This window comes from Ursus arctos, chromosome X (genome assembly GCF_023065955.2).
Source record: "Ursus arctos isolate Adak ecotype North America chromosome X, UrsArc2.0, whole genome shotgun sequence".
NCBI classification, from domain to species: domain Eukaryota; kingdom Metazoa; phylum Chordata; class Mammalia; order Carnivora; family Ursidae; genus Ursus; species Ursus arctos.
This window is the reverse complement of record NC_079873.1, coordinates 78,985,073-79,009,329: the sequence shown is the minus strand read 5'-3', so window position 1 is coordinate 79,009,329 and position 24,257 is coordinate 78,985,073. Positions and strand designations below refer to the sequence as shown.

The following is a 24,257-nucleotide window of genomic DNA, read 5'->3' as shown; positions in this document are numbered from 1 at the left end:
GTTACAATAATCTAGACAGTATACTATTGAAAAAAGAATAGACAAATGAAATAGAATAGCGTGCCCCAGATAAACCCACATAAATATAGTCAACTGATCTTTGACAAGGGAACAAGGACAATAGAATGGAGAAAAGATAGCCTCCACAATAAATGGTACCGGAATAACTGGACATCCACATGTGAGGAAAAAAATATAGACACAGACCTTACACAGCTCATAAAAATTAAGTCAGAATGGACCACAGGACTAAATGTAAAATGCAAAACTGTAAAACTCATATGAGATAATATATCAGATACAAGACTATTACCTAAAATATGCAAAAAACTCTTAAAACTGAGCAATAAAGAACACAAACAACCTGATTAAAAAATAAGCCAAAGATTGTATATATCATTTGAAAATATCTTCTCCTTTTCCATAGGTTCCTTTTAGTTTTGTTGATTGTTTCCTTTTCTGTGTAGAAGCTTTTTGCTTTGATGTAGTCCTAATAGTTTAATTTTTGCTTTTGTTTCCCTTGCCCCAGGAGACATATCTAGAAAGAAGTTGCTACAACCTATACCAAAGAAGTTACTGCATGTGTTCTATTTTAGTATTTTTGTGTTTTCAGGTCTTACATTTAAGTCTTTAATCCATTTTGATTTTTGTGTGTGTGTATGGTGTAGTGGCGGGATGAGTTAAATAGGTGCTGGGATTAAGGAGTGCACTTGTGATGAACGCTAGGTGATGAATGGAATTGTTGAATCACTATATTGTTCACTTGAAACTAATAAAACACTGTATGCTAAAAACAAATGGGTCAAATAACTTAACAGACATCTTGCCAAAGAAAATAAAAAGATGGCAAATGAGCATATGAAAAGATGTTTCACTTCATATGACATGATAGAAATGCGAACTAAAACAATGAGACACCACTAAGCACTTATTAGAATGGCCAAAATCTGTGGAGCAACAGGAACTCTCATTCATTACTGGTGGGAATGCAAAATAGCACAGCTGGTTTGGATGACTATTTGGCAGTTTCTTTCCAAACCAACCATACTCATGCCATATGATCCAGGAATCACACTCCATGGTATTTACCCAAAACTAATATCTACACAAAAAACTGCACAAAGATATTTATAGAAACTTTATTCATAATTGCCAAAACTTGAAAGCAACCATGATGTCCTTCAGCAGATGAATGGATAAATAAACTGTAATGTATCCAGACAAGGGAATATTATTCAGAGCTAAAAAGTAATAAGCTATCCAGCTATGTAAAGAAATAGAGAAAACTTAAATGCATATTACCAAGTGAAAGAAGCCACTCTGAAAAGATTACTTACTGGATAATTCCAACTATATGACATATATGATATTCTGGAAAAGGTAAAACTATTAAAAGATCAGTGGCTGTCTGGGGCTAGGCAGAAGGGGGGAATACATAGGTAAAAACACAGGGAAATTTTAGGATTGTGAAACTATTCTGTAGGATATTATAATGGTGGATGCATGTTGTACATTTGTCCAGAAACACCACTAAGACTAAACCCTAATGTAAACTATGGACTCTGGGTGATAATGTACCCATGTAGGTTTATCAGTTGTTACAAATGCGTTACAAATGTACCGCTCTGGTGGGGACTATACATGTGTGGGGCCCAGGCCATATGGAAAATTACTCTACTTTCTCCTTAGTTTTGCTGTGAACCTAGAACTGCTCTATAAAACATAGTTTATTTTTTTAAAAAGTTTAATTTATATTATTTTAATGCTAATAGAATTTCAGGCATCATTAGGGAGAGTCTTTTAAAACAATGCATTTTTTGAGGAAATAAATTGTCATTCTAGGTATTTTTTCTTAAAAACAAACCAAGTAGAAATCTGATTTTTTTTAAAAAAAGAAATCAAGTTGATTTCTGGTTTTTTGGCCAAGATCCCTCATATCCTCTTGGACGTGGAGAGTGGGGTGGAGTTTCCCTTGGCTGGAAAGCTCTCTTCTATAACTTCCTTTCTCAAAATCGACATGCTGTGCAAGATATCCACACTTCACTATAGGCACTAATAGGCCAAGAATTTGGATGAGGATTTGGCCAAATTATAGTCTTGTTTTATGGAAAAAAGGTTAATGGATTAAAAATTAAATCAGGATAAAAGAATGGGGTGGAATACTGTAGTGTAGAAATATCTTTTTAAAAATATATGTATTTTTCCAAAATTTAGAAAGGGGTCAATCCAGGGGTCTGCACATCATGGTGGCAACTGGCCAGTAGAGTGAAGGAGTAAACTAGGAGTAAAGAGTGAGCAACATGAGGGCTCTTAGAGTCATCTATTCCAGCATCCTCAGGTCTCAGATGATCTCCAAGGCTCATAATTGAATTGTAATGAAAAACCATCAGAAATTGTTAGAAGCACAAAACCAAAACCTAAGCTCTGTCTCAAGCATATGGTTTTTCCCCTTCACCACACAGCTTCTATGATTAGCCCTTTAAAATAATTCTTTGTTTCCATATTTGTTAAATAAGAGTTTAACAGCTTATATGTCTACTTCACATTGTGTAGAAGACTTAAAGAAAAAAACATCACAACAGAATTCTGGAATTCTGTAACCCTGTTGGTTCTTCATTTCTAAGTCTACGTGAACAACATGAAGTGAAACAACAAAAGCTAATGATCATTTTCCTTTCTAAATGGTTATTTAATTTTTCCTGGGGGAAAGAGGTTAATAGTTTTGGACAGTACCTTACCTATGGGGAAGGAACAGGACTTGAGAAAATTAATTTCAAGCCCTTCCGGGACTTCAAGCCTTAGAAGAAGGATATGCGCCTGAAGCCTCTGCGTGAGGAGTCTCTGGCTCCTATCTCTATCACCAATGGTGCTTCTCTGTTTGCCTTTCCTGCTCTCTTGGTTCCCATGGTACCCCAGGCACAAAATCCATATTGCTACCTGGGAGACTGGCCACCCTTTGTTTTTAGGTTTTGGACTCTTTTACCTGGCATCATTGGCAGGGGTGTGCTCCAGGTAGGTCTCATCATTTCCATGGTTCTATCCAGTCCTTTCCTGCTGATCTCCCCTCCTGCCTTGTCCACCATGGTATGCTCCAGGACCATATTGAACAGGCAGAAGGGCTTCACTAGCAGACGCAGCTGTGGGGCAGCGGGTCAAGGACTGGCAGGAGGTGAGGGACCAGGGTCCCCAGGGCCGAGGGGGATGCCACACTCTTCATAGTCAAATGCGGGTCTGGGTTAAGGAGGAAGGGGGTAATTCTTGGATTAACTGAAGACAGCCAGAGTTGCGGAAGTTTCCTCTCCTAGCTCCACCATTCCTGTGCAGTGTTCTCTGGCAAGTCATTGTCCATCTCTGGGCCTTAATTTCCACTTCTGCTTGCCCTACCCCTAATTTCTTTGATTTAAGGAAAGGCAGCCGCACTAATCTCAACTTCACCTTCCCCCAAGGCTGTTTGAGAACCTTAGCTATTGCAATAAGAGGCCCTTGAAATCTTTGTTCCTAACCTCCTTAACTGGGAGCACTAGGCTCTGTCATCAAGGCACACAAAGGCAGCTGAAAAGCCCTCCTCTCGGTCATCCTTGGGTCAGAGCCAGATATACTACCAACAGCTTACCTTTTCTTGTCTCCCTAATTTCAGATAACATCAAGATGCCCAAGATTGAGGAAACTGTGCTCCAAAATGATCCCAGTGAAGCAGTGACTGGGGCTCATAAGCCTAAAACACCAGGGCAGAGCCAGGAAAACAAGAGCTTCTGTTTAGATGACCACTCTCCTGGTAGGTCTAGAGTTCTATCAACACATCCTGGGGTAGAGCTTGATAGTAGTTACATTAAAGGAATAGACTGCCTGTGGCTTAAGTGTCTTTAAGGAGAATGAAAGTCTCCTGCAACCTTGCATTTTCCCCTCATCATCCTTCTACTACTCCTCTTTTGGATTATTATTTTTGTTGTTTTCTTTTCCCCTTCTAAAATTTACATATAGGACCTAGGACCCTTACTGGAAAGTAAAATTAGAAGACATTTTGGCTATAGAGAAAGAGGCCAACAAAGCATAATAACTTATGTTTGGCAAAACTTGAGAGTATTTGAGTTAGTTCAAAACATTAGAAATAGATTGCATATTTATTTATTTATTATTTATTTCTAAAATCCAGAATAATTAACATGCAGGGTTATATTAGTTTCAGGTGTATGATAAGTGAATCAAAAATTCTGTATATTACTCAGTGCATGATAATTGTACTCTTAATCCCCTTCAACTATTTCACTTATCCCCCCCCACCCACCTACTCTCTGACAACCACCAGTTTGTTCTCTATACTTTAGAGCTTTAAAAAATTTTGTTAATTCCAATATGGTTAACATATAATGTTATATTAGTTTCAGGTGTACAATATACTGATCCACCAATTTTATACATTAGTCAGTGCTCATCATGGTAAGTGTACTCTTAATCCTCTTCACCTATTTCACCCATTCCCCCCTCACCTCCTCTCTGGTAACCATCAGTTTGTTCTCTATAGTTAAAGTCTGTTTCAAAGAAAAAGAGTCTGTTTCTTGGTTTGTGTCTCTCTTTTTTACTTTGCTCTTTGTTTGGCTTCTTAAATTCCATATATGAATGAAATCATATGATATTTGTCTTTCTCTGACTGACTAATTTCACTTAGCATTACACCCTCCAGATCCATTCATGTAGTTGCAAATAGCAAGATTTCATTCTTTTTTATGGCTGAGTAATATTCCATTGTGTATATACACCACAACTTCTTTATTGATTCCTCTATGAATGGACACTTGCATTGCTTCCATAATTTAGCTATTGTAAATAATGCTGCAATAAACATAGGGATGCATATCTTTTTGAATTAGTGCTTTCATATTCTTTTGGTAAATATCCAGTAGTGGAACTATTGGATAGTATAGAAATTCTATTTTTAATTTTTTGAGGAACCTCCATACTGTCTTCCATAGTTTCTGCACCACTGTGCACAGTTTGCATTCACACCAACAGTACACAAGTGTTCTTTTCTGTCCACATCCTTGCCAACACTTGCTGTTTCTTGTGTTTTTTATTTTAACCATTCTCACAGGTGTGAAGTGATACTCATTGTGGTTTTGATTTACATTTCCCTGATGATCAATGATGTTGAGTACATTTTCATGTGTTTTTTGTCCATCTCTATGTCTTCTTTGGAGAAATGTCTATTCATATCTACTGCCCCTAATTTAATTGAATTTTTCATTTTTTGGGTGTAAAAGTTGTAAAAGTTCTTTATATATTTTGGATGTTAAACCCTTGTCAGATATATCATTTGCAAATATTTTCTCCTATTAGGTGAGTTATCTTTTTTTATTGATCATTTTCTTCACTGTGCAAAAGCTTTTTATTTTGGTACAGTCCCAATAGTTTAAATTTGTGTTTGTTTCCCTGGCCAAAGGAGACATATCAAGAAAAAGTTTCTATGCCTGATGACAAAGAGATTACTACCTATGTTTTCTTTTAGAAATTTTAGGTCTCACTTTTAGATCTTTAATTCTTTTTGAGTTTATTTTTGTGTATGGTGTAAGAAAGGGGTACAGTTTCGTTCTTTTGCATGTGGCTGTCCAGTTTTCACAGCACCATTTGTTGAAGAGATTGACTTTTTCCCATTGCATATTCCTGCCTTCTCTGTCATAGACTAATTGACCATAAAAGTATAGATTTATTTCTGGGCTTTCTATTCTGTTCCATTGATCTATGTGTCTATTTTTGTTCCAGTGCCATACTGATTTGAGTACTATAGTTTTTAATATATCTCAAAATCTGGGATTGTGATACCTCCACATTTGTTCTTATTTTTCAAGATTGCTTTAGCTATTTGGGGCATTTTGTGGTTCCATACAAATTTTAGGATTATTTGTTCTAGTACCATGAAAAATGCTGTTGGTATTTTGATAGGGATTGCAATGAATGTGTAGATTGCTTTGGGAAATATGAACATTTTAACAATATTTTTTCTTCCAACCGATGAGCATGCAATGTCTTTCCATGCGTTTGAGTCATCTTCAATTTCTTTCATCAATGTTTTATAGTTTTCAAAGTACAGGTCTTTCAATTCCTCTTTTAAGTTTATTCTTACCATTTTATTCTTTTGGTGCAATTATAAATGGGATTGTTTTTAATTTCTTTCAGCTACTTCATTATTAGAGTATGGAAGAGCAACAGATTTCTGTATATTGATTTTGTATCCTGCAACTTTACTAAATTCACTTATCAGTTCTAGTAATTTATTGGTAGAATCTTTAGGGTTTCCTATATGTAGTATTATGCCATCTGCAGATAGTGAAAGTTCTACTTCTTCCTAACCAATTTGGATGCCTTTATTTATTTTTTTTTTTTGCTGTCTGATTTCTGCTGCTAGCACTTTCAGTACTATGTTGAATAAAAGTACTGAGAGTGGACACCTTGTCTTGTTCCTGATCTTAGGGGAAAATTTCTGAGTTTTTCACCATTGAGTATGATTTGCCATGGATTTTTTATATAGTCCCTTAATTTTGTTGAGATATGTTCCCTTTAAACCTACTTTGCTGAGGGTTTTTATCAGGAATGGATGCTGTACTTTCTCAAATGCTTTTTCTGCATCCATTAAAAAGAGGATATGATTTTTTAAATTTTAAATCAATTAGTTAAGGAGAGAGGCAAGACGGCAGAAGAGCAGGGGACCTTGTATCATAGGGTACCTTGAATTTAACTGGATAACTATCAAATCATTCTGAACACCTATATAGTCAACCTGAGATGCAAGAAAAGAATTGCTGGAATTCTACAAATAGAAAAGCCACCACTTTTTGCAAGTTCGGAGGTGCAGAGAAGTGAATCTGAGGGGATATTTTAGAAGATACACAGTGGGGGAAAGGGAGCCTCAGTAAGCCGACTACCAGAAAGTGATATAGCCCTGGAGCACAAAGTCAGAACTTTTAGAAGTCTGCTCCAGTTGGGGCGCCTGGGTGGCTCAGTCATTAAGTGTCTGCCTTCAGCTCAGGGCATGATCCCAGGGTCCTGGGATTGAGTCCTACATCAGGCTCCCAGCAGGGAGCCTGCTTCTTCCCCATTCCCCCAGCCTGTGTTCCCTCTCTCACCGGCCATCTCTCTCTCCTTGTCAAAGAAATAAATAAAATCTTAAAAAAGAAAGTCTGCTCCAGTGAGAGACACCCCTGCCTAAAAGGTGCTCAGGTGGTGAGCCAGGGCAGAATCTTAGGTGGGACAAAGTGGTCTCAGGATCCCCAGGGTCATAGAAAGAAGGGGGGTGCCTGAGCTGGCAGAGTTCCCAAGTATTGGAATGGGGAAACCCGCTCTGGTCAGCAAGCCCGGGAGTGGGCTCTCAGCTCGGTTTGCCATAAACCTCAACCTCGGCACTATGGGGCCACCACCCTCCATGCGAGGGCCCTGCAAAGGGCAGAAATGTGGCGACCCTCCACCTTGCCCCAGGAGCAGTGGGGGTGTGCACACAAACTGGCGACTGCTCTCCATGCAGGAGCTCTGTAAGCAGCACGCCTGCAGCGACCCTCCTCCCTCTCCAGACAAGGTTGGTGCCAGTGCACACCACAGGAGTCTGCAGAGTTTGGTGCACACAAAAGTGAAGACTGCTTTTCCCTGAGGGTTTACTGAAGAGAGGGGGCCATGATCTTTCAGCTCCAGGGCTGGAGATTGGGGCGCGCCCATTTTTATTTTCATCCTCTAAAGTGGCAGGGAACAAAAGCCACATAGAACAACCCAAAGCAGCTTACACTGAGCCCGGCCCCCGGGCAAGGGGTGGTGCAATTCCACCCAGGCAAAGACACCTGAAGATCAATGCAGCAGGCCCATCCCCCCGAAGACCAGCTGGAACATCAGGGGAATAACCTCCCCTCTTTTTTTCTTCTTCTTTTCTTTTTTGGTTTCTGACCTCTTCACATTTGTCTAGTGTGTATTTTGCTTGGGTCGTGGTTGATATTTTTGATTTTGCTCTCTGGTTCATCCATTCTTCTCTGGGAAAAATGACTAGAAGGAGGAATTCACAACAAAGGAAAGAACCAGAGGTAATACTCTCTGCCACAGATCTAATTGATATGGACATAAGTAAAATGTCAGAGCTGGAATTCAGGATAATGAATATAAAATTACCAGCTGGGCTTGAAAAAAGCATGAAAGACACTAGAGAATCTCTTAGTGAAGAAATCTAATCAGGCCGAAATTAAAATGTTCTAATTGAGATGCAGTCTAAATTAGATGCTCTAACAACTAGGGTAAATGAGGCAGAAGAGAGAGTAAGTGACACAGAAGGCAAGATGATGGAAAGGAAGGAAGCTGAGGAAAAGAGACAAAAACAACTAAGGGACCATGAGGGGAGGCTCTGAGAAATCAGTGATACCATAAAGTGAAACAATATTAGAATTATTGGGGTTCCAGAGGAAGAAGAAAGAGAGAGAGGGACAGAAGGTATATTTGAGCAAATCATAGCTGAGCACTTCCCGAATCTGGGGAAGGAAATAGGCATTCAAGGCCAGGAGGTAGAGAGAACCCCCCTCAAAATCAATAAAAATAGATCAACACCCTGACATATAATAGTGAAGCTTGCAAATTTCAGAGATAAAGAGAAAATACTGAAAGCAGCTTGAGACAAGAACTCCTTAACACACAATGGTAGAAACATTAGACTGGGAGCAGACCTATCCACAGACCTGGCAGGTGAGAAAGGGCTGGCATGATATAGTCAGGGAAGTAAATGAGAAAAACATGCAGCCAAGAATGCTTGACCCAGCAAGGCTGTCATTCAGAATGAAAGGAGATATAAAAAGCTTCCAGGACAAACAGAAACTAAAAGAGTTTGTAATCACTAAACCAGCCCTGCAAGAAATATTTAAGGGGATCCTGTAAGCAAAGAGAGAGCCCAAAATAACATAGACCAGAATGAAACAGAGACAATCTAAGAAACAGGGACTTTATAGGTGATGCAATGGCACTAGATTCATATCTTTAAGCATTTACTCTGAATGTAAATGGGTTAAATGCTCCAATCAAAAGACATAGGGTTTGGATTAGATTTAAAAGCAAGACCCATCCATATGCTGTCTTCAAGAGACTCATTTTGGACCTAAAGGCACCTCCAGATTGAAAGTGGGGGGTGGAGAAAAATTTATCAGGCCGTCCTAAGAGGGAAGTACATAGCTGTACAGGCCTTTCTCAAGAAACTAGAAAAGTCTCAAATACACAAGCTAACCATACACCTAAATGAGCTGGAGAAAGAACAGCAAATAAAACCTACATCAGGCAGGAGAAGAGAAATAATAAAGATTAGAGCAGAAATCAATGAAATAGAAACTAAAAAAATAGTAGAACAGATCAATGGAAATAGATGTTTATTTGAAAGAATTAATAAGATCAATAAATGCCTAGCCAGACTTATCACAAAAAAAGAGAAAGGACCCAAATTAATAAAATCATGAATGAAAGAGGAGAGATCATGACCAACACCAAGGAAATAACAATTTTAAGAACATACTATGAGCAAGTATATGTGAACAAATTAGGCAATTTGGAAGAAAGGGATGCATTCCTAGAAACATATAAACTATCAATACTGAAATAGGAAGAAATAGAAAACCTGAACAGACCTATAACCATCAAGGAAATTAAAGCAGTAATCAAAAATCTCCCAACAAACAAAAGTCCTGGGCCAGGTGGCTTCCCAGGAGAATTCTACCAACCATTTAAAGAACTAATACCTACTCTTCTGAAGCTGTTTCAAAAAATAGAAAGGGAAGAAAAACTTCCAAACTTGTCTGATGAGGCCAGCATTGTCTTGATCTCAAAACCAAAGGCCCAATCAAAAAGGAGAATTACAGACCAATATCCGTGATGAACACGGATGCCAAAATTTTCAATAAGATACTAGCCAATAGGATCCAAGAGTACATTAAAAGGATTATTCACCACGACCAAGTGGGATTTATTCCTGGGCTGCAAGGGTGGTTCAACATTCTCAAATCAACCAATGTGATACACTACATTAATAAAGGAAGGACAAGAACCATATGGTCCTCTCGATGCAGAAAAAGCATTTGACAAAATACAGCACCTTTTCTTGATTAAAACTCTCCACAGTGTAGGGATAGAGGGAACATATCTTAATATCATAAAATCCATATATGAAAAGCCCACAGTGAATATCATTCTCAAGGGGGGAAACTGAGAGCTTTTCCCCTAATGTCAGGAACATGAGAAGGATGCCCACTCTCACCACTGTTCTTCAATATAGTACTGGAAGTCCTAGCTCAGCAATCAGACAACAAAAAGAAATAAAAAGCATGCAAATTGGCAAAGAAGAAGTCAAATGCTCTCTTCGTAGATGACATGTGTAAAACCCAACGACTCCACCCCAAATTGCTAGAACTCATACAGGAATTCAGTAAAGTGGCAGGATATAAAATCAATGCACAGAAATCAGTTGCACCTATACACTACCAATGAGACAGAAGAAAGAGAAATTAAGGAACCAATCCCATTTACAATTCCACTAAAAACCCAAAGATACCTAGGAATAAACCTAACTAAAGAGGTAAGGGATCTGTGCTCTAAAAACTACATAACATTTATGAAAGAAATTGAGGAAGTCAGAAAGAAATGGAAAAATGTTCCATGCTCATGGATCGGAAGAACAAATACTGTTAAGATGTTTATGCTATCCAGAGAAATCTACACATTCAATGCCATCCCTATCAAAATACCATTGACATTATTCACAGTGCTGGAACAAATCATCTTAAAGTTTGTATGGAACCAGAGAAGACCCCGAATAGCCAGAGGAATGTTGAAAAAGAAAACCAATGGTGGTGGCATCACAATGCCAGACTTAAAGCTCTATTACAAAGCTGTAATCCTCAAGATAGTATGGTACTGGCACAAAAACAGACACATAGATCAATGGAACAGAATAAAGAACCCAGAAATGGACCTGCAACTATATGGTCAACCAATCTTTGACAAAGCAGGAAGGAATATCCAATGGCAAAATGATAGTGTCTTTGTGCTGAGAAATGGTGCTGAGAAAATTGGACAGCCACATGTAGAAGAATGAAACTGGACCATTCTCTTACATCATACACAAAGATAAACTCATAAAGGATGAAATATCTAAATGTGAGACAGGAATCCATTAAAATCTTAGAGGAGAACACAGGCGGCAACTTCTTCAACCTCGGTTGCAGCAACTTCTTGCTAGACACGTCTCCAAAGGCAAGGGAAACAAAAGCAAAAATGAACTATTGGGACTTCATCAAGAAAATCTTCTCCACAGCAAAGGAAACAGTCAACAAAACTAAAAGGCAACCTACAGAATGGGAGAAGATATTTGCAAATGACATAACAGAAAGAGGGCTAGTATCCAAGATCATAAGGAATTTATCAAACTCAATACCCAGAAAACAAGTAATCCAGTTAATAAATGGGCAGAAACATGAACAGACATTTTTCAAAGAAGACATAGAAATGGCCAAGAGACACATGAAAGAATGCTTCACATCACTAGCCATCAGGGAAATACAAATCAAAACCACAATGAGATACCACTTCACACCAGTCAGAATGACTAAAATTGACAAGTCAGGAAATAACTAATTTTGGCAAGGATGTGGAGAAAGGGGAAGCCTCTTTTACAGTGTTGGTGGAAATGCAAGCTGGTACAGCCACACTGGAAAACAGTATGGAGGTTACTCAGGACATTAAAAATAGAGCTACCCTATGACCCAGCAATCGCACTACTAGGTATTTACCTCAAATATACAAATGTAGTGATTTGAAGGGGCACATGCACCCCAATGTTCATAGCATCAGTGTCCACAATAGCCAAACTGTGAGAAAAGCTGAGACGTCCATCAACAGAATGGATAAATAAGATGTGATATATGTATACAATGGAATATTACTGAGCCATCAGAATTGACCAGTACTTACCATTTACATTGATGTGGTTGGACCTGGAGGGTATTATGCTGAATGAAATAAGTCAATCAGAGAAAGACAATTATCATATGGTTTCACTCAAATGTGGAATATAAGAAACAGTGCAGAGGACCATAGAGGAGGGGAGGGAAAACTGGGAAGTCATCAGTGAGTGAGACAAACCATAAGAGACTCTTAACTCTAGGAAACAAACTGAGGGTTGCTGGAGGGGAGGTCCATGGAGGGATGGGCTAATTGGGTGATGGGCATTAAGAAGGGCACGTGATGTGATGAGCACTGGGTATTATGCGCAACTGATGAATTATTGAACACTTCATCTGAAACTAGATATGTTTGTTAGTTGAATTTAAATGACAAATAAAACAATTTATTTATTAAAAATAAGCAGTAAATGTGCATAAATAGACCATCTTTTTGTCGTGACTTTTACAATTCTTTTTTTTTTTTTAGAGAGGGAGAGAGAGAACACATGAGTAGAGGGAGCAGAGGGAGAGGGAGAGAGAATCTTAAGCAGGCTCCATGCCCAGTGTGGAGCCAGATGTAAGGCTCAATCTCATGACCCTGAGATCATGATCTGAGCTGAAATCAGGAGTTGGACACTTAACAACTGAGCCACCCAGGTGCCCCAAGTTTTACAATTCTTAAATTGTGTGTTATTGTATCTTGGGGACAAATAGTTATATCTGAACAAATTATGGAACTATATTGAAAGTGAATGAGAAAGTAGTTTTATTTTATATGCCAAATATACTGCATAAGAGTTATAACTAGTATATGTGCTTACTATGTATCTGCTATAAGTAAGAAGTTTGTAAAAAAAAAATCTCAGAACAGTGGTTCCCAAATTCTTATGCTAGAGTGTGAAATAGTGCATATATCTTTTCAAATTAGTGTTTTTATTTTCTTTTAGTAAATACCCAGCCATGGAATTATTTAATCATATGGTATTTCTATTTTTAATTTCTTGAGGAGCTTTCATACTGTTTTCTACAGTGGCTGTACCAGTTTACATTCCCACCAACGGTGTATCAAGGGTTCCTCTTTCTACACATCCTTGCCAGCACTTGTTATTCCTTGTCTTTTTGATTTTAGAAATTCTGACAGGTGTAAGGTAATATTGTGATTTTCATTTGCATTTATTGATAATTAGTGATGTTGAGAATCTTTTCATGTGTCTATTTGTCATCTGTATATCTTTTTTGGAAAAAATACCATATGATTTCACTCATATGTGGAATCTAAGAAAAAAAAAAAACAACAACCAAATGAATAAACAAAAAAGCAGGATCAGACCTATAAATACAAAGAACAAACTGGTGGTTGCCAGAGGGGAAGGGGTAGAGGGATGGGCAAAATGAGTGAAGGAGAGTGGGAGATACAGACTCCTAGTTATGCAATGAATAAGTCATGGGACTAAAAGGCACAGTGTAAGGAATACAGTCATGATATTGTAATAATGACATATGGTGACAGATGATAGCTACACTTGTGGTGAACATAGCTTAATGTATAAATTCATCAAATCACTACGTAGGATACATATCTAGTAAGAATTTTCTATGGCCGATGCCGAAGAGGTTACTGCCTGTGTTCTTCTCTAAGATTTTGATGGTTTCCTGTCTCATGTTTAGGTCTTTCATTCATCTTGAATTTATTCCCAGTGTTTATAGCAGCATTATCAACAATAGCCAAATTATGGAAAGGGCCAAAATGTCCATCGACTGATGAATGGGTAAAAAATACACACAATGGAATATTATTCAGCCATAAAAAGAATAAAATCCTTCCATTTGCAATGATGTGGAAAGAGCTAGAGAGTATTATGCTAAATGAAATAAGTCAACGAAAGACAAATACTATATGATTTTACTCATATGTGGAATTTAAGAAACAAAACAGATGAACATAAGGGGAAAAAAGAGAGAGGAGCAAACCATAAAATACACTCTTAACTATAGAAAACAAACAGAGATACTGGAGAGGGGTGGGCAGGGGGATGGGTTAAATGGGTGATGGGTATTAAGGAGGGCACTTGTGATGAGCACTGGGTGTTGTGTGTAAGTGATGTATCACTAAATTCTACTCCTGAAACTAAAAAAAAATAGAAATAGTAACCTTTAGAAAATTGTTTGTTTATTTATTTATTTTAAGTAGGCTCCATGCTCAGCATAGGGTCCAATGTGGGGCTTGAACTCACAACCCTGAGATCAAGACCTAAGCTGAGATCAAGAGTCAGATGCTTAACCAACTGAGCCAGAAAATTATTTATTTTATAAACCATAATTTATCAATGTTTCTTTGCTGTTTTTTACTTACTATTTTGACATTTCAAGCAAAGGGTTCTGAAATTAGTTTCACCTTTTGCTTTTCATAAACTTCTATTCATGCTTGACTTCTCTGAGAATTCCAATACTATTGAAGGGCAAGAGTTCAGAAACACCCAAATTCTAGAATGATTAAGTGAATCTATCTAAGATCTGCTTGATGAATCTAAATTTGGGGGCCTTACTTCACTGAGTGAATCTCTAAATAAAAGAGAAATTCTACTTGTGCACGTTCTCTGTTAATGACTGCTATACATTTTTCCAGAGAGCAGACCGGAAGTACTTTCTGTCACAGATCTGATAGAGACAGTTAACGAAGTTTCTAAACTTAGCATTGCTCATGAAATCGTGGTAAACCAAGATTTTTGTATGGAAGAGAGTGTTTTACCTCCCAACAGGTACAGACTCTTCTATTTTTTTTTTCATTTTACTCCTCCCGGGATAGGTATATAACACAAATGACTTTCGATCAAGATTGAAGCATTTTTATTAATACAATTAATTTTAAGTATGTCTAAATGGTACCAACAAATAAAATAGAGGAGTGTAATTATCAGTGTAATTTTTATGCCAAAGCAGAAAAAATTATATTTAAACAGGAAGTAACCCAATGCAGTTGTCAGAGTGTTTATTTTGGTATCCCAGTTAATAATGAAACAGAGTTTATTTCAGATTTTCTTAGACAACCTTGGAAGAAGTAGCTCATAAAAGTTTTTCTTTTAATTGTCTTCAGACCAAACTGGTACTGGTGAAAAGAGTACTTTTCTAATAGTAGTATTGCCAACTCTTTATGGGACAAAAAATTTCATAGAACATTTCTGCTTTATAAGCAGTTTTAATAAAAAGTCTGTGATTAAGATCAGAACCACCTTGATAAATAATGCCCCTCTAAAATGAGGCTTAATTCTGGTTCTTTTTTTTATAATAATATATTTTTTATTATATTATGTTAGTCACCATACAGTACATCCCCGGTTTTTGATGTAAAGTTATGTTCATATTGCAAGACGCTAAATTCATTAAGTATGAATTGCTTCTAATGGCTTGTTAATAGTTAAATAGGTAAATTAATTTGCTGTGCCCTAATTGTACAACATTTCTAATTTCCCACTTTAAGGGTTCTATTTCTAAAACACTTTGCTCTGTTAGTTGTTTCTCTTGATCTTCACGCTTCTGAGTTTTCCCTTACTGGCTGCCAACAGGTACTTATGCCAAGCACAGCTTCTCCAAAGGAGGTTTTCACCAAAAGACAAATCTCCTAGCATATTCCTCACTGCTTTTACTATCCCTGAAACCCAAGTTAAATTTTTTTTCTCTGCTGGCTAGGGTACAGAGAAAGTGAAACTAGGAGAGTGAAGATCTATTAAAGTGGCTGGGGGTTTTGGTGGTGATGAGGGGTGAGTAAATGAAACAGAAGGAATAATACTATTTAGAGCTTGATTTTCATTGTTCTGTTATTAACAGCCTTATTCTAGTGTAGCAATGCAAAGAGTATAACAGCAACGAAGTTGAAATAGGATGTGGGGGTTATCTATTTTGTAGATACTGATTATTGGTTTTGCCTTTGGTCTTATAAAATAACATGATTATAAATCCTAAGGAAAATTTTATTGTCAGATATTTATACAACAAACATTTATTGAATACTTACTAGGTGTAAGGAACAATAATGAATGCTGGGAACATATAGGTGACTAAGATGCTAGCTTTCCCTTCAAGAGGCTTCTGTAGGGTAGATAGTTAAATAGTAGATAGCTACTGTGCAATGATAAGTACTCTCACATCTAGTATATGGAGTTCTATGTTTGTGTTCAGCTGCCCGAGGAGGGTCAAGAAAGACTTTCCTGATAAGGTAACACTTGAGTTTTGGAGTATGAATGGGTACTTCTCAGGTGGTCCAGGGGTGGGGGGTAGGGCAGGATTCTCCTGGAACTGGAAATGTCATGTCACAGGCATAGAATGGTGAAAGACATTATATATTCATTATAAGTAGGTTGTTATCGTTGAAGCAGAGTGTTAGAAGGAAGAAGGTAATAAGGTAGGAGAAGTGGCAGAAGAGGATCATAAAGGGTCTTAGAGGCCATGTATCCTGTTGGTGATAGGGAGCCCAGGGAGGACTTTAAATGAGCATGCCACTGTGACCAGATGTGTATCTTAGAAAAATCACTGATTTTTAGCAAGAGTATGTGGCATTGTGCGAGGAAGATTTTGTTGGGTCAGGAAGACCATTTAATAGACTACTGCAATAGTCCAGATAGGAAATGATAGTAAATGGAGATGGATTCCAGAGATATTTAGGAAGCAAAATCTCTGGAATTTTGTGACCAAGTAGATGAAATGGGGAAAGTAATTTAGAAGGACTCTAGTGCACACCAGAGTTATGTGTGTATATCTCACAAGTGGGATTTGTGTGTTGGGAGATGAATTTGACTTTTTTACCTATTTATCTTTGTATTGTTTGTAAAAGTTTTAACAAAATCATGAATTATTTTTGTATTGTTTGATGGAAAAGGGCTAAGCTTTCTGGTTTGCCCAAACAAGGAACAAGTTTGAATGGGGAAGATAATGAGTTCAATTTTCAGCTTGCTGAGTTTGAGGTGCACCTAAGACTTTCAAGTGTTATCAAGGAGGAGATTTTTTCTTGGATTTCAAAATGGAAAGAAAAAGAACATCTAGTTCAAACTATAAGTCTATGGATATAGAAACTAAGGCACACAGCACTTTACCAATGAAAGTTAACTGTTCTCCCCAAAGCTAACCAGTGTTTGATTATTAACACCACAGATTATTTTGCCTGTTGTGGGGGTTCTTGTATATGAAATCATATAATATATATTCTTTTTTGTCTGGAAAAAAAAGAAACTAAGGTACACACTTATGTTTGATGCAGAACCAGAGCTAGAACTCAAGGACTCAACCCCTACCTAGTTCATGGTTCTTTCTACTGCAGGATGAGAGCTTCTCTGGAACCCTGACGTACCCTCCTGAGAGGATTTGGCTAACATCTTTGCATTCGACACTGAACTTAGTTTATTCATTCAAGAGCTAAATAAATATAGATCTTGGCCTGGCAATTTAACGATCTTTCATGATCCCAAATGCTATTTGGGATTTAGGAAATTATATCCTAATTATGATCAGTTCTCTGGGTGAAGAGCAATTTGCTCATTTAACCTTTTTACAGTTTGGAAGGCAGATTCATGGAGACAATGTACAATGCCTTTTGGGACCATCTGAAAGAGCAGCTATTGAGTACTCCCCCTGACTTCACGTGTGCTCTTGAACTTTTAAAAGAAGTTAAGGAGGTGAGTAACCAACCTCCCATTTGTGGATATTAAGTTCCTGGGCATACCAAACCTTTGGATTGTTGATGGCTGTCAATATCCTAAGATTTGTACTGCCTCTCTGAACATGGTCCATTACTTAAATAGACCATCTAGAGAAGCTTTTTTTTTTTTTGCATGATTTGAAGCTTAAAGGTTGACATCTTGTTATAATGGCACAGTATGTCATTCAATTAAAAAGATTTTCACTGAACCCTCACTATGTTTTGTTTTTCAGAAGCACATAAATGAATAAAAGAGCCCTTGCCCACAAAGAACTTATACTTTTGAATCAAAAGCTATTTCAAGTAACCCTTAATGGTTCCTTTGCTTATTTTATCTTTGACCTTTGAAGTAAAATAATCTAAACATGTCTTTATTCTTATTAAGAGTGCTTCAATCACCTTGTGGTGGTGTGTATTTTATATATTTTATATCCTGCACGTATTTTTTTATCACACTCCTATTTTTACTCATATTTTAATATCCTTATGATCAGGATATTATATGGCACTACTGTTATTACTGATACCAGTGAAGCCTTGAACTATAATTGGCCCCTAAACAGAAAGAAATAATACTCTTCTATAAGAAATTTAGAGACCTATTTTCAAGACTTCCAAAAGACATAGGCTAGGATGTCTTTGTTTTAAGAAGGTTGTTCATTGGAGAGTGTTTGGGTTTCTAAACAATTTGGCTCCTTGATTTTCTTTTCTGGGCAGATCTTGTTATCACTGCTATTACCACACCAGAACCGCCTAAGAAATGAGATTGAAGAAGCTCTGGACATGGATCTCCTTAAGCAGGAAGCAGAACATGGGGCCCTGGATGTCCCTCATCTCTCGAACTACATTCTCAATTTAATGACCCTGCTATGTGCACCAGTCCGCGATGAAACAGTGCAGAAACTAGAAAGCATGACAGATCCTGTGCAGTTACTAAAGTAAGAAACTAAACGTACTGTCCCTGAAATCTGCCTTAGACCACTCTGCCAGAAAACTGTGGTCCTGATACTGTGTTATAGTTCCTGATTTGTCTAGCTCTTCTATACTGAAGAATTAACTAATACCTTTTATTTTCCTCCCTAGACCATTGGCTTTTATTTTCCAGGGAGAGTCTCTCAAGGCCTTTTTGGTGATCTTTAGATCATTTGTATCCCTTTTAAGAAATGATGCTAAGACAGAGCACAATAATTCTTTCTTCTGGAGATTTCAAACAGCCCTTTCCCGGATGTTTTCCTATGTATCCTAACTTAAACCCCATGAGGGGACAGAAATGAAGATTATCCCTGTTTCATAGCTAGGAGAATCAAGACCCAGAAAGGTAAAGTGATGTGCCCAATGAGTTAGAAATTCAATCGCCATCATTCCAACTCCTCACAGATATTGTTAGGACTTTGGTCATTTTCCTTCCACTGAATACTTTTTCTGAGAAGATAGTGGCTATGTTGGAAAGAGTTCTTCATTGGTAACTAAAAGGACAGAAGATATATTTGTCCTCACTTCTGACAACAACTCACTCTGTGGCCTTAGGTCCCTAACCACAATGTTTTTATTTGTAAATTGAAGTTGGATTGTTATTTTTAAGGCCCATTTTAATTCTAAAATACTGTGATTTTAGGACTCCTTGCTTGAGTTCCACCCCTCCACACTAGATTTCCTTTCATAGTGTAAATATTTTATTTCTCCTTATGACAGGGGTATCTTCAATGTTCTGGGCCTGATGAAAATGGACATGGTGAACTATACTATCCAGAGCCTTCGACCCTACCTGCAGGAACATTCTGTCCAGTATGAACAAGCTAAATTCCAGGAACTCCTTGACAAGCAGTCCAGTATGTTTAAAATTTAAGTGCAGGAGTGGGAGATTTGACCTTGGGTTTGCCTTCTTACAGTGATAAAATATTTTCTAATTTTTAAATAAAAGTTTCTTTTCTGGGTAAGGGGTAGGGAAAAATATTTCTCTAAGACAGAAAGTCCTACAAAGTAATATTTATTGACCAAGAGTATATCTTAAAACCTTAGCCTTTAACCCTCATATATTCCCTTTTATGTCATAGGTCTCCTTGATTGCACCACAAAATGGCTAACCAAAGCAGCAACAGACCTCACTACACCATCTCCAAGTTCTCTTGGCTCTCTCAGCTCCTCCAGCTTGGGCTGTTCACCTCCAAATTGGGCAGCTAACAGCTCAGAGCTCCCCAGTCCCACAATGGTGCTATATCATGGTTACCTGAACCTTCTTCTCTGGGATCCTGATGACGACGAGTTCCCCGAGGTAGGAATGTGTGTTAGAGCATTGCCTTTTTGTTTTGTATTGAGCATCTCTACTAGTACTCTCCTCTCCTGACTGTCTTCCCTGTTTCAACAGACTTTGCTGATGGACAGAATCCGGCTACAGGAGATGGAGTCCCAGTTGCACCAGTTAACCATCCTGGCCTCAGTCTTGCTAGTAGCCAGAAGTTTCTCTGGTAATGTTTTATTCAGCTCACCTGAGTTTGTGGATAAACTGAAATGCATAACCAAGGCCCTGACAGAGGAATTTAACTCCAGGTAAGCTTCATAGACAGATCTTTTTTAGAGTTGAAAACAATATGTGGTTTTGGGGACATAGGCAGATAATATGATTTTTACTTATTTGTCATCACAAACCACAAAAAGGACCTTGGGAACCACATGCAAAGATTGTTGGTATCTTTTGATAAGTCATATTGAGGCTTGGGATAGAGAAAAATAAAACTTGTTTCCAAGAGGAGAGTGTGGAGGCTAGTTTGCTACAAAGGATTCATTATCGTGTTTTCTAAAAGTGAGTCATTATATATTTGAATGGGTGACACTGGATTTGTGTATGTATCCGAAAGTTTATCAGTTGATCAGTAATATTGGTTGATAACCATTGCATGTAGGGTACCACAACCAAAATAAAAGAGGAATTAGAAGTTTAGGTCTCTTAACATATTTATAATTTAACTGGTGAAATCGGAAAAACACAATGATGGAAAATCCCCAAGAAAATCTTAAAACAAGGTTTAAATAAAGTTTATGGAACTAAAGAATACTGAGTGGGTCCAATGATAGAACTGAACCCTGTCCAATTTGTTTTGTTTTGCTTGTTTGGTTTTTTTTTTTTTTTGAAGTCTAATATAGTACTATACGTATGAATTAGTTGTCACCTTGAGGGTAACAATGAAGGTTTTAAATCTATACATGGGGTCCTGCTGTCTACTAGTGGTGGGGGCTTGGAGTAGACTGGTCTTCTGTTAGGGGCTCTTCTGGGCTTTGATCCTATGCCAGGGCCATTCTGTTTTCTGTCCATTATCTAGGCCTCAAGAGACTATGGTGAGTGTGAGTGAACAAGTGTCCTGGGAAATCCATCAAGGACTCAAAGACATGGGCCTTACTGCCCTGAGCAGTGAAAACACAGCATCTCTTATAGGCCAACTCCAGAATATCGCCAAGAAGGAGAACTGTGTTCGTAACATCATTGGTAAGAGTCCCATAGTAGTGATAGGGAGGGTGTCAAGAATGTGGAGGATGAGAAGGTAGACTCAAACTTGGAAGTCAGTTAGTGAAACATTTAAAAATGGGAAAACATGATCATTGGGAAAGTCTTTTGGCTTTAGTTTTCTTATCCATAATATGCAGGTTGAAATAGATCTCTTTCAGTTTGAAGAGTGAATGTATGGTTTTAAGGTGGACCTGCAGCTAAGATATATAACTTGCAGGTGTGAAATACTGTCCCCTTAACCCCACTAAGTCATCCCTGGTCATTTTTTAGCTATAGTCCAAGATCTATGATGGGAAACTCTTTGCTTTAAAAGTTACTGCGTGGGCTTCTACTCCCCTCCAAGGAACTGATACTGACTTAGATTGCAGGTCATATTCCATGCTGGAAAAGAAGCAGCGAACTTGGCAGCTTGCTTCTAACTTTTGCATTGTAACTGTCTGATTTGGATGTGTGGGCACTGGTTGCAATGTATGCCCTTTTAATTTCAGGTACAATATCTGGGATCCTCTTGTTAGGTCAGTGCATACCAAGAGCTCACTTAAAACCACACAATCTTATGAACAGCCAGAAATTTGCTATCTCAACATCTTTTGATCATGCATGGTTTTTGTGAAATTGATAGCATTCCCTTCTCCAAAATGAAGCAGACAAATCTCATTTATACAGTTTATCCAGATAAATGGGTAAGTCAGTGAATATCTTAGTTAACTTTGGTGAGCAGAGAGTACAAGGGCATTGTGAATTTCTTCTGAAATCTCTTTGATCTTCCCCTTTCCTCTGTTTTTCTTTGCTCACAGATCAGCGAATCCATTTGTTTCTCAAATGTTGTTTGGTTCGTGGGATGCAGGAGTCTCTGCGAGACTTCCCTGGAGGCCTTAGTCTCATCAAAGGGGAATTGGCAGAACTAGGCTGGAACTTTTTCAATTTGATGCATCACAATCAGCAGGTATTTAGCCCCTACTATGCTGAAATCCTGAAAAATGTCATCCCTCAAGCTCAGGCACAAGAAACAGAAGTGGAGTCTGTCTGATAATGCTGGACCCCAGCTATGGCAACAGGGACCCAGGAGAGAGGCCTCAGCATGTTCCTGGGATGACATCACCTGTGGCCAGCAGAGCAGCTAGTCCTCTTCCTCACTATAGCCAGGACACAAAGATGCAGCATTCAAGAAAGTGACACCAACTGGTTCAACCTCCTTTATTAATAAACTTCCAAGCTGCAAGAAAACATCAGTTCCTTCTGTGTTGCAACTGAATCTAGGTTCTGTGTCCTTATCTTCTAACTATCTGAGAAGTCAGCAGACTCTCAGGTTTCCTTTCACTGACTGATCATTCTTCAGTATGCCGGTGGTTGAGCAAATATCAGGGCATCAGGTGCTGACATTTTCAGAGAGTAATTTCTTTGAGGGCTATGAAAACTCTTTGTGGAATGGAATTATCCGGAGTATGAATATAAAAGCCTCTGGAAGTCAGAAATTTACTGAGCTACAGATCAGGAGAGGACATAGAACCCCATTTCCAGTGTCAAATTTCCCTGTAATTTTAAAGGATGTAGCAATAGTAAGAGCCCCCACCTCCTGTTCTGTTGTGTGGCATGAAGCAGTATGAAAACTGGGGACTGGATGAAAGTTGGTATTGTCTGCTAACAAGCATTCAGTTGAGGACAGTTCTCAGCCTTCACAGGATTTATGTCTCTCAAGTGATCCTGAGGGTGAGGTTTGGAGTCTCTGATAGTAACACCAAATCTAAGCATTAGATCAGTGACTGACTTGTATCAGGTTCATCCCTGGTGCTGCTCTATAACTGAATTTATCTCTTATTTCCACATCTCTAGGCTTAGGACACCCTGTTCTTCTTGACAGAGGTGATGTGGGTATTCAAGGGTGGAAGCAGCCACCACATTTCTTATTTGCAGCCTGGAACTCTAACTGCCAGGCTATGATTGTCATCTCAGTTGGAATCACACATGACAAATGTTCTAAGTCCACAAGGACTTGGGCTTGTTTTCTGAGATTGTAGAGATTCATCCTATCATTCTTAGGCCAACTGCAACAGACCAACAGCAATCCAGGAGACTAAGGAAAAAATTCACTTTGGATTTTGACTTGTTTGGAATGGATAGGAGGAAATAAAAATTCACTTATGTGATATTATAACTGGGTAAAAAATGTCCTCACTATTTCAGGGGATGGAAAGAGCTGAGGATAATTTACTTAACCCAAGAAACATAACAGATGGGATTTGAGTTCCGTTAGTCCCAGGGCAATTTCTCCAGAGGGTGGATCCCAGATGGACAACACAGCTAGATGAATGGAGTAATATTTTAACTTTGGCTGGATATAGGAAACACAGAGGAGCTGGGGAATGGATCATTCAAGAGTTCTAATCTTGTGACTTAGTCTCAGGAAAGAGACCAAGACTGGTGAATGTGGTGTATGTAATAAGCAGGTAGTGAAATTTGTCTAGTTGGATTTTCAAATCTGATTTGCCAATATATATACAATTTTTTAAAAAATATTAATTTTGGGGTCACCTGGGTGGCTCAGTTGGTTACACGTCTGACGTCAGCTCAGGTCATGATCGCAGGGTCCTAGGATCCATCTTCCCCCCAACCCGTATGTGTCAGGCTCCCTGCTTAGTGGGGAGTCTGCTTGTCCCTCTCCCTCTGCCCCTCCCCTTGCTCATGCTCTCTCTCAAATAAATAAATAAAATCTTTAAAAAATCTTAATTTTGGAAGCCTGATTATCTTAGAAAAATGTGCTCTGAAGGAATCTTTGTAAAGATGATGAGGTACTTGGTGGACGTAGACATTGGACTGAAATGAAACTTTGTTTAATGCTTTATAATTACAATTTGGCATGACTGATTTCTTAGAGGTTCTGAGTTGGTTCTATATCTCCACGTTGAGGAGAAAGGAACTTTATTACTAAACAAGGTAAGATAGCTCATTCAATCCTTCTCACTGTTTAGGGATTCTATGTATATATAAATTGTAGTATATGCACATTCTTTAAAAAAGACATGGCGAAAAGTCAATTTCTCTCCCACCCTGTGTCTCATTTCTCATACCTAGAGGAAACCAAGACTTGTTGTCTACTCTTCCAGAAATATTCTATGCAAATGCA

General features: G+C 38.1%; 1 protein-coding gene across 3 annotated transcripts; it reads left to right on the top strand.

Annotated features, from left to right (window-relative positions):
* Positions 1-3,579: 3,579 nt before the first annotated feature.
* On the top strand, positions 3,580-22,163 carry TCP11X2 (t-complex 11 family, X-linked 2). 3 transcript variants are annotated; one of them, XM_026483625.4, is made up of 9 exons: positions 3,580-3,775; positions 14,599-14,701; positions 17,488-17,608; positions 18,349-18,569; positions 19,324-19,460; positions 19,686-19,903; positions 19,997-20,178; positions 20,949-21,112; positions 21,931-22,163. In XM_026483625.4, exons 1-9 carry the CDS (start codon positions 3,649-3,651, stop codon positions 22,161-22,163), a joined length of 1,506 nt encoding a protein of 501 aa, XP_026339410.2. In that variant the 5' UTR covers positions 3,580-3,648. The 3 variants fall into 3 exon arrangements, with proteins under 3 accessions (XP_026339410.2, XP_044234537.2, XP_026339408.2); XM_044378602.2 differs by lacking the exons at positions 3,580-3,775; positions 14,599-14,701 and having other exon boundaries at positions 17,498-17,608; positions 22,129-22,163; XM_026483623.3 differs by lacking the exons at positions 3,580-3,775; positions 14,599-14,701 and having other exon boundaries at positions 17,513-17,608; positions 18,379-18,569.
* Positions 22,164-24,257: the final 2,094 nt, after the last annotated feature.